This window comes from Diachasma alloeum, unplaced genomic scaffold, assembly GCF_001412515.2.
Source record: "Diachasma alloeum isolate Michigan unplaced genomic scaffold, Dall2.0 Dall_scaffold_00277, whole genome shotgun sequence".
Lineage (NCBI taxonomy): Eukaryota > Metazoa > Arthropoda > Insecta > Hymenoptera > Braconidae > Diachasma > Diachasma alloeum.
In genome coordinates this window covers 2,096,896-2,110,754 of record NW_021680416.1, presented here as the reverse complement: position 1 = coordinate 2,110,754, position 13,859 = coordinate 2,096,896, and the positions used below count along the sequence as shown (strand labels likewise).

The window sequence follows — 13,859 nt, the reverse complement described above, 5'->3', positions numbered from 1 at the left end:
AAAGGTGGAAATTTATAAATATTTTATAGATGATTCTAGTTTGAAAAAGTCAATTTGAAATGCCAATAAGAATGAATCATTTTAGGAGAAAAATTCACGACATTCTTCTTCTAGTTGAAAAAACTACTGAATAAAAAGTTAATTCTATTCATCAAAAATCCATAATTCCCCTGATTCTGAGACATTCCAGTCGTCACAAACGGCTATACATTCGGCCCAAGACTAAACGGGCATAAAAAATGATAATGATAATAAACACGTAAAATGATTTCTCTACCAAAAAAAGTGTCATGAAATTTTTCCCTAAAACCCCTAGTCACTGGGATAATTTAAATTTAAAATAATTTCAAAATGTCCAAAAATATTATTTAAGAACGTCTCATTTTAGAAAGAAAAGTCAAGACACTTTTCTCCAAATTGAAAAAATTAAACTATATGAAAAAAAATCGAAAATGTCTGTTGAAATTCAAGAAGATGTGAAAACAATTACTCTAATTCTATTCATCAAAAATCCATAATTCCCCTGATTCTGAGACATTCCAGTCGTCACAAACCGACTAAATCACGCACTGAAAGCGTCTTTAAAAATTCGTCCCGCCGAAATTTACATTCCGCCCAATGCTAAATGGGCATAAAAAATGATAATGATAATAAACACGTAAAATGATTTCTCTACCAAAAAAAGTGTCATGAAATTTTTCCCTAAAACCCCTAGTCACTGGGATAATTTAAATTTAAAATAATTTCAAAATGTCCAAAAATATTATTTAAGAACGTCTCATTTTAGAAAGAAAAGTCAAGACACTTTTCTCCAAATTGAAAAAATTAAACTATATGAAAAAAAATCGAAAATGTCTGTTGAAATTCAAGAAGATGTGAAAACAATTACTCTAATTCTATTCATCAAAAATCCATAATTCCCCTGATTCTGAGACATTCCAGTCGTCACAAACCGACTAAATCACGCACTGAAAGCGTCTTTAAAAATTCGTCCCGCCGAAATTTACATTCGGCCCAATACTAAACGGGCATAAAAAATGATAATGATAATAAACACGTAAAATGATTTCTCTACCAAAAAAAGTGTCATGACATTTTTCCCTAAAACCCCTAGTCACTGGGATAATTTAAATTTAAAATAATTTCAAAATGTTTAAGAATATTATTTAAGAACGTCTCATTTCAGAAAGAAAAGTCAAGACACTTTTCTCCAAATTGAAAAAATTAAACTATGTGAAAAAAAATCGAAAATGTCTATTGAAATTCAAGAAGATGTGAAAACAATTACTCTAATTTTATTCATCAAAAATCCATAATTCCCTTGATTCTGAGACATTCCAGTCGTCGCAAACCGACTAAATCACGCACTGAAAGCGTCTTTAAAAATTCGTCCCGCCGAAATTTACATTCCGCCCAATGCTAAATGGGCATAAAAAATGATAATGATAATAAACACGTAAAATGATTTCTCTACCAAAAAAAGTGTCATGAAATTTTTCCCTAAAACCCCTAGTCACTGGGATAATTTAAATTTAAAATAATTGCAAAATGTCCAAAAATATTATTTAAGAACGTCTCATTTTAGAAAGAAAAGTCAAGACACTTTTCTCCAAATTGAAAAATTTAAACTATATGAAAAAAAATCGAAAATATCTGTTGAAATTCAAGAAGATGTGAAAACAATTACTCTAATTCTATTCATCAAAAATCCATAATTCCCTTGATTCTGAGACATTCCAGTCGTCGCAAACCGACTAAATCATGCACTGAAAGCGTCTTTAAATATTCCTCCCGCCTAAATCTGCACTCGGCCCAATGTTAACTGCCCATAAAATAATGGTGATGCTAATAAAGATGTAATGCTCACCGTTTTCGACACATGTGAGGCCCTCGGACAGTACAAGGCCATCAGGACATGCGCAACTTAACAATGGAGATCGTATATTTATCCTCGGTGCGGGCAGACAGAAGTGGCTGCAGTGACCATTAACCGCCTGACACTGATTAGTTCCATCAGGCTGTCTGTAGGGATGATAAACGTGCACGACCATTGGATGCTGGAGGGATCTCAGCGGTGTAACGGCTTTTAATTCCTGTCCCGTAAATTTGTTAGCTTTGAATATAGTTTGTTTGTCCCAGTCTGACCAGTACACGTAATCCTCGAATGTCGTTATACTGAAAGGATGTCTCAGAGTTTCCAAGGAATAATGAACTGTACGTCTGCCAGTACCATCGTAATTGCACGACGCTATAATGTGGAGTTTTGCATCAACCCAGTACACTCGTTTCCCTATTAAATCCAGGGTCAGACCGTTTGGCCAGGATACTTCGGTACCCACAATTACCTGGAAGGTAAATAACGGATGATTTTAATAAAAAAAAGTTGGAATGGAGGCTGCAAGTGCAATTTAGTACGCTGAGAGAATAAAACATGTTCTCAAACGAGTCTTGTTTCAACCGAAAAAACCTCAGGTTGTAAACTAACGAGAATGAAAAATCTCGTGATGAAGGGTTTGGAGAGTGTCTGGAGAGGAAAAGTTTTTGTGGCAAAAATGGATTTAGTGGCTTCAGAATAAGTTATTTTTTACTGAACTGTCATTCTGGTGAATTACGCATTATTATTTTCAAATATTGAGGGATAACAGAAGGCCAGCGTTTCCTCGAAATTTTCAAACAAATTTCCTGTTCAAAGTTATTAATATTATTTGAACCCAAACCACATTGATCTTCATCATTGTCTCCTGGAGATTAATGTGCTTCGATTTGTAAAAATATCGATAACTTTCGGCAGGAAATTTGTTCTAAAATTTGGAAAAATGGCGGCATTCTGTTACCGATTCTTCAATATTAAAAAAATTTCCGACTTACCGAAATAATATAATAATAATATTTTCGATAATATTTATTATCGAAATTTAAAAATACTCAAATAATTAATACTCTAATTTTCCCACTGACGATGAATTAAATATTTAATACTATGAAACCGTAAATTTTCTATCAAGTAAATAATGCAAAATATCTCATAAGTGATTCCCGATTATCCAAATAATCGTCAATCTTCGTGAATACTTAAATTGATGATTACTTCAATAATTAAAATGTAAGAGGGATATTGACAAATTGACTATTTAATAATTTAACGATAAAAATTTAATGATGATTTAGATCACCATTTAATAATTTACTGATAATTTATGAATATAGCTATCCTTGCCTAAGAACTGTGCAAATATATAACATCAAGAATGAACTCACCGATCGATGAGATCCATCCATGCCAGCCCTCTCGATCCTGGCCTCCTCCCCCCAATCAGTCCAGAACATCCAGCCCTCAAGTGGATTAAGTGCAATGGCCCTGGGCTCCTGCACCTGATCCCTAATGAGAGTTTTCCTCATGTTGCCGTCGAAATTAGAGAGTTCGATGGTATTCTTCTCGGCGTCAGTCCAGTAAATGTGATTATAAATCCAATCAACGGCCAAGCCGTCGGTGGTGGTGAGGTCCTTGTCGATTACCACAGACCTCTGGTTGCCCTCGTCAATGGGTGCCTTGTAGATCTTCTTATCGTTGACGTCACTCCAGAATATCATGCCCGTGCGGAAGACGAAGTCAAGGGCTGTTGCCATCTTCGTATTGTTGACGATGGCTGTCATCTCTTGACGATCGAGCGCTACTTTGCGAATGTCGTGTCTTCTCGCGAATAGTAAGCTAGCGTGGCCCTCAGCAGCTTTGCAGCGAGTCAAATTCTTCGGATCTCTGAGATATCCTGGTGCACAGCTACACTTGAAGGTCCCCTTCTCGTTCAGACAGAATTGGGAACAGCTGCCGGGCTCCAGGCATTCGTCTATGTCGTCGCACGTTCTGTTGTCAATAAGTCGATAGCCAGGACGACAGCCGCATCGATAACCAATCGGCATGTCGATACATGTGTGGCTGCAACCGCCGTTGTTCTTCTCGCATTCGTTAACACCACATCTCTCCTCACTCTCGTCCTCCCAACCCAGGCAGTCGGGCTTCTTATTGCATACGTGATCCAGGGGGATGCAGGAACCCTCGCTGCACTCAAACTGTGTTTGCGGATCACACGGGGACGGCTTTGATGCGCAATTCTTCTCATCACTCGCGTCTCGGCAGTCGGGCTTACCGTCGCAGTATGAATGCCCTGGGAGTCATTAGGGGTTTAGCTTTTTTGGGAGAGATTTATCGGGGGAAATTTGTTGTCGGGGTTCCGGGATGTCTTGGGGTTTTTGTCGAGATCAGTTGGGTGGAATTTGTAAGAGTGATTTGTTCACACGAAATTTGGAGGCTTCGAAATACGTTTAAGGAGGGGGTAGAATTATTTCGTTGTATACGAAATTGGGTAATTTTATTGGGGGATTTTTCAACTGTTGTGGAATCAATTGTTATTCAAGCTTTTCGATTTTTAAATATTTTGTAAATGAGTGATTGATTTTTAAAGAAGAATTATTTTGTTAATCGAAATATCAATTTCAGAATTTGATCAATTTGAGAATTTGTTGTTTGAGAGGAAATTGACAGGTGGAATTATTTTCAAATTTCAATAAAAAATTGGGGGACTTTGATTATTTTAAGTTAAAGTTTTTTAATATTACTAAAGTAGTGATTATTGCCGATCCCTGATTTTTCGCACAATTTTTAACTGTGAAAATTGTTCTCAATTCTCAATTTATCGAAAGTAAGACGTGATTTAGTCTCAAATTGAATTCAAATTAACAACATCGAAAGTTAAAATGCAGTTATATTAGCTAAATTTCAAAAATAATTCAACAACCTACATTCCAGTCTAAATGTAAAATGTTCCATCTACTTTTGGGCCAAAACATTTCTCAAATGAAATCAAGTAAATTTTTTCAGTCAAAAAAATCTACTTGGTTTAAGATTTCAGAGGTCAACTTTCCGAAAAACTTTGAATTAAAAAAAAATTGAGTAGAAATCGAAGTCTCAACTTAAAACTCCAGTACTAAACTTTTGTTTTTTCCTCAATTCAATATTTGATTGAGCTTAATCGAGATTTAATGAAGCGAAAATGACTGAGAGCTCCTAAAATCTTCAAAGAAGAACATTTCTCAAAAATTTTATAAAATCACTTTTTCTACTGAACATTTCAATAGAATCGGCCAAAAACTAATAGAACAGTTCAATAGAAATTCAAAAGAATTTTCTAACGAATTCGATAGGTTTTTCTATAAAATTTTTTCATCCGTGCTACTACGAAACTTCGTGAGTCAGTCAATGATGATAAAATGCAAAAATGGTATATTATTTCTCGTCAATGCGATCAACAAATTGCCAGAAAAATTAAAAAAACGTGAATTTTGGCCGAAAGGCTGTACATCCTTGAACCGTTTTCCCACTTCGCTCCTGAATCAATGAAAAACGCCTGATATTCACCTGGAATACACTGATGATCGCCGCACTGGAACTGATCAGCCCTGCACGTAACATTCTTGCACCTCTCGGGCGTCTCATCAGCTCCATTGGGGCAGTCCTTCTCATTATCACAGACCCAGCTCTGATGAATACAAGTCAGCCGATCCCCACAGTGAAATTCATGATCAGCGCAGTGGCTGGAGTAGTGGTCGACCGCTGCATTAGGACATCCAATTTCATCAGCATGATTGGGACAATCATAATCCCCATCGCACCGCCATCTCGACGTTATGCAGTAGCCAGGCGAGCAGCTGAAATCGAGATCAGGCCGACAAGTAACCGATTCACAGTTCTTCTCGTCACTCCCATCATCGCAATCCTCGTCCTGATCGCAGACCCAACTGCTCTGTATGCACTTTTTGTTGGCACAAGTAAACTGGTCTGTTCTGCACGTGTCATCTGTTAAAATCAATTATTTCTCACTGCAATAATGAAATGAAACTACTGGAGCACTCCACTGAGACATCGATAGCAAAGCCATTGGACAATTGAGAGAACAGAGTGAACAAAGCCGACAGAAAGAGGTTTATAAAAATCAATAGCTATTGAAGAAACTTGAGACTCAATTTCCACAGGCACAAGAGAAACCGCAGAACGTACCGCCTACAACAACAACTATTCTGAATGGACATGCTATCTTTCTGTTCATGCTCAATAAAACAAAAGATACAGATCAAGAGTATGATATTCACGTGAGCGAAATGAGAGAGTAAAAAGAAATGGAGAAGCCCTCCATAAACATAATAAAAAAAAAATGAGAGAACGCGAAGGGACTCGGGCTTGACAAGAGCTATTTCCACAAAACGACACACTCATTCCTCTGTTTATTCTCTACTCTTCAATACAACCGAGGAATAAATCTAGGGCAATATATTCATGGAGATAAAACAACAGTGAATAATGCGGAAACTTGGAAACATCTACGGAAGAGACAACTAGATTTAAGGGAATAATAACGGAAGAGTTGTGTTCTATTAGTAGATTATATGAATCAAGAGCAAGTAATGTGTATCTACGATACTTGTGCAACAAACAACTTTCACATTATGTAAACGTACAAAAAATACAGCTGAGGAAGTTGAAAGGGGCGGGGGGGGAGGGGGTAGAGTGGCATAAAAGGCGAAATGAAATTTATGACGATAATTAATGGGTCAGGGTTGAGGATTTCAGGGCGGTTGTGCATTCGGGATTGCAAATGTTGGACTCTGACATTCCTTGAGGTGAACAAATGGCCCCAGAAAGTAGGGAATTTGCTGGGTAAATTTACCCCCGGGGGGGATCAATAACAATGTGCATGCATAATTTGTTCAGGCTGTTAAGCACTTTAGACATGCAGACTAGCGGTCTTTTCGTGTCAATTATTTGATTGAGGAATTATGGATTGTTAAATACACAATGCACTCGTGCTGATGCATATTAAGCAGCTTACTGCAGTCAGCTTCGTCAGAGCCGTCAGTGCAATCTGGGCTATCGTCGCACATCCAAGACAATGCAACGCATTCACCGTTTCCCGAACGACATGTGAATTGCTCCGCCGTGCAATTCTTGGCACCTACGAATTAGTAAATGTTGATAATCGTTAATGCCCGTTTAGGGATGATTGTTTTTTATTGTTTTATTGGTGATTGGCGGCTGATTCCATCGGGCTTTGATGGAGATTGGGTTCCTGGGCGTGGAGAGCATGCAGATTCATTAGTTTTATGTCTGAAAAAATGGAATAGAAAACGCAGCGAATTCGCTAGAAAATTCTGTTGGAATTCTGTTGGAATACTATGGGGTTTCTAGGGATTTCTATTGGAATTCTGTTTATATATTCTATTTCAGTAGTGACGTGGTTAACGGAGATAAATCGACTCATCTCCCAGTTGAGTTTTTGAGGAATATTTCCGAATCTAAGGGGGATAGCGAAATTTTTGTTATTACATTTGTTGTAGCACTCAATCGGCTCCACAAAAAAGGTTGTAACAAAAATTTTGCCATCTCCCTTAGATTCCGAGATATTGATTGAATAGTCAATAGTCAAAATTGACTTATCTCCTTTTACTACTTCGCTACTGATTTGTTTTTTGTGCTGATTCTATTCCAATTTCTGGTTGAATTTTTCTCCTGAGATTTTTTCTACAAGAATGCTTGAGCATCAATTTTCTAAGTTTTTTTCACTTGCATTCTGTAATGTAAAACAAAACAAAATTCAGCGAAAAAAACTTGGAAAATTTGAGCCCAATAATTCTAATAGAAAAAATCTCAAGAGAAAAATTCGAAGAGAAATTCAAAATATATTGACTTTTTCCTATTAAATATTCAATAGGATCAGTACAAAAAATAAGTAAGGGAGGGTAGGGCAAAGTGGACCGGGAGGGCAAAACGGACCACTGACAGAAAATTGGTAATTTTTTTTTCCCTTCAAGTCAGGAACACTGAATGTGTTGAATTAAAAGTGAGTTTCTCGGGTCGTAACCGTCACAGGGGTTTTATAAACAACAAGTGTCACAAGTGAATTAGAATTTGCTCCATTCGGAAGCAAAAACAAAAATTTTCAATTTTCTGTCAGTGGTCCGTTTTGCCCTAGGGGTCCGATTTGCCCTACCCTCCCCTAGAATTTTTAAATAAAATTCCACTAGAAATCCTATCGAAACCTCATAGAATTTCTATAGAATTTTCTAACGAATTCGCAAGGTTTTCTATTGAATTTTTTCATGTGTTTTAAGGGAGAATTAGATGGTTCAGTGGCCGATGAGGATTTTTGTCTATTCCGCAGTTGTCCAGGTCTAATCCAGTCTCTCATTTCGTTCGTCGGTGGTATCTCCGGGCTTCTTTAGACTTACTGTGACAATTCTTCTCGTCCAAACCATTTTGACAGTCCGGCTGGTGATCGCACACCCATGACTTTGATATGCATTCGCCTGGGCTGCACTGGAACTCTGTCTCGCTGCAGTTTCTAGATACTTTTGTAATTTTTCGTTCGTCAATTTGGGGATGGAATTGGTTTTTTATTGCTGGGGGTAATTTAGTGGTGTATTGAGAGAAAAGAAATATGTTCTCAAAAAAAGTGTTGTTTCATGAGTTGAAAATTAAGAATAAAAAAAAATGGGGCTAAACGTTGGGAGAATATCCTGGGGTGGAAAATTGTTGTCGAGAGGTAGATTTATACGCACGAAAAAATTTAATAGAAAAACATATCGAATTCGTTAGAAAATTCTACTGAATTTCTATTGAAGTGTTCTATTAGTTTTTGGCCGATTCTATTGAAATGTTCAATAGAAAAAGTCAACAGAATTCGATTTTTCTGTATAACTTATTCTTTTCATATATTTTCTATAGAATTTCCTCGGCTCAAATTTCCTAAGTTTTTTCGTTTGATTTGATTGATGAGAAGAAAAGAAAAAGAGAATGAAAAAAACTTGGAAAATTTGAGTCGAGCAAATTCTATAGAAAATATATGAAAAGAATAAGTTATACAGAAAAATCGAATTCTGTTGACTTTTTCTATTGAACATGTCAATAGAATTACCTAAAAACTAATATAAAATTTAATAGAAATTCAATAGAATTTTCTAACGAATTCGATAGGTTTTTCTATTAAATTTTTTGTAATGAAAAATAGAGTTCGATATCCGTAGGAAAAGTGTTCTTTGATGCTTCGGAGGGTAGCACTCTCGCCTTTAGCGCAATTTGGGAATAAAATATTTTTTGATGGACTTTAGTACATAAAAAAAATCTTATTATCCAGAAAAAACACAATTTCTTGTCAATGATTTCAAAACTTGTTCGAGAACATTTTTTTTCTCTCCGAATTGACCGATAATCAAGAATGCATTTTGCACGGAAAGGCATAATAATCAAAATAATCACACATTCCATAATAAAATAGAATTTGGCCACTGCACCTATGTATGAATAATTTCACTGATTGACATTCCATTAACGTTTTATTATTTGAAAATTTCGCAAATTACCTAGCACTCATGGAGCTGAATAATTGTGCTTTACCTGACATTTTATCCGAATAAAAATAGTTCTCATTCTCCTCTAATTATGAAAATTTTTACGTGAGAGACTGTCATATGTAATTACCATTAACCCCCCGTTGTAATAAATATGATAAACTTGCTCAGTGATTTTTCTTCTCATTGCATCACATAAAAAAATTCACCAATGCGGATGATAATTAGAGTGGAACTGTTTATTCCCAATACAGAAAATTGAAACGTAGGGAGCAAACGACCCATGACACCACACGAAATTGCTTTGCAGGCAGGATCGATAGGTTCATATGGTACGACCCGTTTTATCAGCTTATTTGACGTACTACCGCGCTAAAAGCTCTCTGTATTTCATGAAAAAAAAAATAACTATCCTTGGCATGTAAGGTCAGGGGATATCAGATCAGCCCTATCTCAATTACATCGTAATACCAGAGTAATTATTGGCAATAGGCTACCCAGTTCGTCCCAGTTAAGTTTTTTTTTCTTTCAACTTTTTTCTTCAGAGTCGATTGATAATGGGAGAATTATGCAGACCTTCGAGCACTTGGCAATTATTATTCGAATGGGATTTCAGTTTTTTATTAGTTATCGAGTACAATGAGAACTGTAATATTCCTGAGGATGCAGGGAAATAATTAAAGGAGATGAATTTACTCGGGAGTTTTTCATAAATATTTCCGAATTTAAGGGAGATAGCGAAATTTTCGTAATTACATTTGTTGTAGCTCTCAATCGGCTCTACAAAAAATATATGACAAAAATTTTGCTATCTCCCTTAGATTCCGAGCTATTCAAAATTGACTTGTACCATTTTACCACTTCGTTACTGATATAAATTTGCTCAGCAACAAAATTCGGGACTTGCTTGATGGGTATTCATTTAAAAAAGTAATGATTCTGAGAGACAATTTCATAATAACTTTTTTATGGCTCAGAAAATGATGTGTATTTATGTTGAGATATTTTTTCCACGGAAGTTAATTCTACCGAGGAATGACTTTCCACATTTTTTTTATAATCGTCACGGAGATAAATAAATATTCAGCAAGATGTTAAATAGCGAGTTGTGCTGTTCTGTCCCGTGTTGCAATTTCACTACTGAATTAATAGAATAAAATTACATCTTGCGACTGAATTCAACCAGAGCAAAAGAATATTGACGAGAAACAGAGATAGAGCACTCTCGTAATCAAACATTCAGTCCCCACCCAAAATACTTCATCGGTAATTATTGACCCGTTAAACGACAAATAGTGAAATATGTGAATTTCTGCAGGAACAAAATTCGAGATTTGGTCGATGGGTATTCGTTTAAAAAAAAGTGATTCTAGTAGACAATTTCAAAGAACTTTTTATAGCTCGGAAAATTACGTGTATTTATGGCGAGATATTTTCCGAGGGAAGATAATGTTATATTAATAGAATAAATGTATTTTAATCATTTTAATCATTTTGACAGTCCCAAGAGTCTATCAACAGTGAAATACGATTGGAGTTATTATTTTAGTTAATAAGGGAAGTTATAGACACTAATGAACAGTGATTTATTGAAGAATAAGAGAGAAAAATCCCATTCACATCAACTGGTGCTACGACAGAGTGAATTCTTAAGCCGCAAGTTGAGAAACTCACAATTTTAAAATGTTGATATCTTCGTTATAATAGTAAGATGGGATTAAAAATCCCTTGACTGAGGTTTCGGATGGTTAAAAAAACAATAAAAATGCGTAAATTACAGTAATATCTTAATACTTCACAGAAATGTCGGCAATTAAAAGAATAGGTACAATGGAAATGGCATTGATCCTATGCTCATTTTGCAACCAACTGTCAACTGGTAACGGACTAAACGGATGAAAAAATCATTTAAAAGGTTGGACTGTCCAATTGAAATATAATTTTGTGCCTCGAGATATTTTTTAATGTTGTTTTATCCCAAATAGGATACTCACGATGTAATTAGTTCGGATATAACCTTTCCATATCATTCAAATCACGAGACGAGGATAGGGACATGTGTCAAACGTCCATGGGGACACATGAGCGAACGTAGGGACATGGGACTTTCCACGTTTACGGACGATTATTTATTAAAAAATAGTAATTATCAGGATTAATATAAGTGCACTCTAATTCTGAAGTTTTTACTTTCTGATATCTAATTTAAAACATCGCATCTTCACACTCATTTCAATAGAAATATTGGACTAATGGTGGGTTCACGTTAGCTACACGAGCGTAGGATCATTTACCTTATTCGTTCGATAAAAAATACATCTGCGGATGCAACAATTACTGTTCTTTGTGCAGCAAAATTTCCCGCATGGGTAGGGTATTTTTTTCGGCTTCCATGTGAAGGACATGGGGACGGACGAAAGTGAAATTTTAGCATACCGAGTTCGGTAAAAAAATCATTCTCCGTCACAGAGAAATTCCGACGCATATGTGAATGATTACGCAATATTGAGAAATTATTCACGTTCATGGGATAATTATTGACGGAAAAAAGGTAAATTTTACAGGCTTGGCCCAAATTACCCTCACGTTTAGTAAATTTTTCCGAGCCAGCGGAGAAAAATTTACTATTCGTCTGGCACTTTTTGCCCCGATATAGGATGAAAAAACCTAGAAATGAACTCTGTTCAACGATTGCTTGACTCGTTTGGTAATTTCTCTTCAACTTTTTTCTCCGCGCAGTGCAGCCGTAATTGTTTACACACTCCAGCTTCAACTATTTCCATAATGACGTAAATCCCTCATGAATGAACTTTTATTTTCGTCTCAAACGTCCTCACGTAAAAATATTCATAGAAACTGAAACATACATTATTCAATATCCTATAACGTAAAAAGTTAAATACATTTTGAATCAAAACCGAGATGTCACCTGCGTTAGGAAAATAGACGAGTGGAAGCAAGAAGGGGTTGGAGGGTTTAGCATTGGCTAGTGCCAAAAGTGACTACAAATTAGGGAGAAATTTCCAAAAATTAAAGATCACTAGAGACAAGTTGGAAACAAGAAGATGAGAACAAAGTGAAAAGGACACTTGATTTTTCTCCAGATATGAAACAAAATTTCTGAGATTCAGAACTGTTTTCTAAAATTCAGAGCAATTTTTCCTGTTTGAAAACGTGCACTCAGAGAAATGGTTCATATCAATTAAATGAATTTGATTTTTATGTAAATTTTTATTCTCATCGAATAAATAAATTTTTTTAATACGAAAAAACACACTTTTTGGACTTGAATAAATATTTTTTATTTATAGTTGTATATTTTATAGTTGTAAATGGAATCATTGTTTGGAGAGTGAAAAGAATGTATTCATTAACATACAATAATCCTTCATTTCAAATGAATGAATTACTGATTTCAGATAATTAAAACATTTCCATTGGAAGAAATACATGAGCTCATTAATTACCGACCAAAATAATGCCCGATTAATCATGAAAATTTCCATAATGACGTACATCTCTTTTATTTCCCTACCGTTCAAACGTTCTCACGTAAAAATATTCATAGCAACTGAAACATCCATTATTCACTATCCTCCAGCGTAAAAAGTTGAGTATATTTTGAATCAAAACCAAAATATTACTACGTAAATGCACTTCGTCCTGCGAATACGCTATGAAAATAGACGAGTGGAAACATGAACTGTTTCGCATGATAATATTGGCTAGAGTCAAGAGTCACTGAAAATTAGGAGTCCATTTCCAAAAATTACGGATCACTAGAAACAATTTGGAAACAAGAAAATGAAAACAAAGTGAAAAGGACACTTGACTTTTCTCCAAATCTAAAACAAAATGTCTTAGACTCCAAACTATTTTCTAAAATTCAGAACAATTTTTCCAATTAACTAAACTTCATTAGAATCAACTAAACTTGATTTTTATTTAAATTTTTATCCACATCAAATAACTATTTTTTACTTGAAAATGAAATCATTGTTTGGACAGCGAAAAGAATGTATCCATTAACATGCAATAATCCTTCGTTTCAAATGAATGAATTACTGATTTCAGATAATTAAAACATTTCCATTGGAATAAATACATGAGTTTAATTACCAACCAAAATAACACCCGATTAATTATAAAAATTTCCATAATGACGTACATCTCTTTTATTTCCCTACCGTTCAAACGTTCTCACGTAAAAATATTCATAGTAACTGAAACATCCATTATTCACTATCCTCCAGCGTAAAAAGTTGAGTATATTTTGAATCAAAACCAAAATATTACCACGCAAATGCACTTCGCCCTGCGAATACGCTAGGAAAATAGACGAGTGGAAGCATGAAGGGGTTTGCATAGTGAATTATTCTCGACGTATTGAATTTTGAGTTTATTGGGAGCAGAAGAGTGCCTCCCGAGAGAGCTCCAACGTCCACATAAAGGCATAAATGCGT

The 13,859-nt window shown here is 35.4% G+C and overlaps 1 protein-coding gene across 3 annotated transcripts in view; it reads right to left on the bottom strand.

Moving 5' to 3' along the window:
- LOC107038097 (low-density lipoprotein receptor 2) overlaps positions 1-13,859 on the bottom strand; it is a 64,700-nt gene that overhangs the window by 8,477 nt on the left and 42,364 nt on the right. For 2 of the 3 annotated variants that reach the window (XM_015256977.1, XM_015256979.1), the window contains exons 4-7: positions 6,882-7,004; positions 5,414-5,851; positions 3,259-4,163; positions 1,868-2,345 (exon numbers count right to left, since the gene is read on the bottom strand). In XM_015256977.1, the coding sequence (XP_015112463.1) occupies positions 1,868-2,345; positions 3,259-4,163; positions 5,414-5,851; positions 6,882-7,004 (1,944 nt within the window). Of the gene's footprint in view, positions 1-1,867; positions 2,346-3,258; positions 4,164-5,413; positions 5,852-6,881; positions 7,005-8,277; positions 8,398-13,859 lie in introns of all 3 variants that reach the window. The other variant, XM_015256978.1, reaches the window with a different exon arrangement.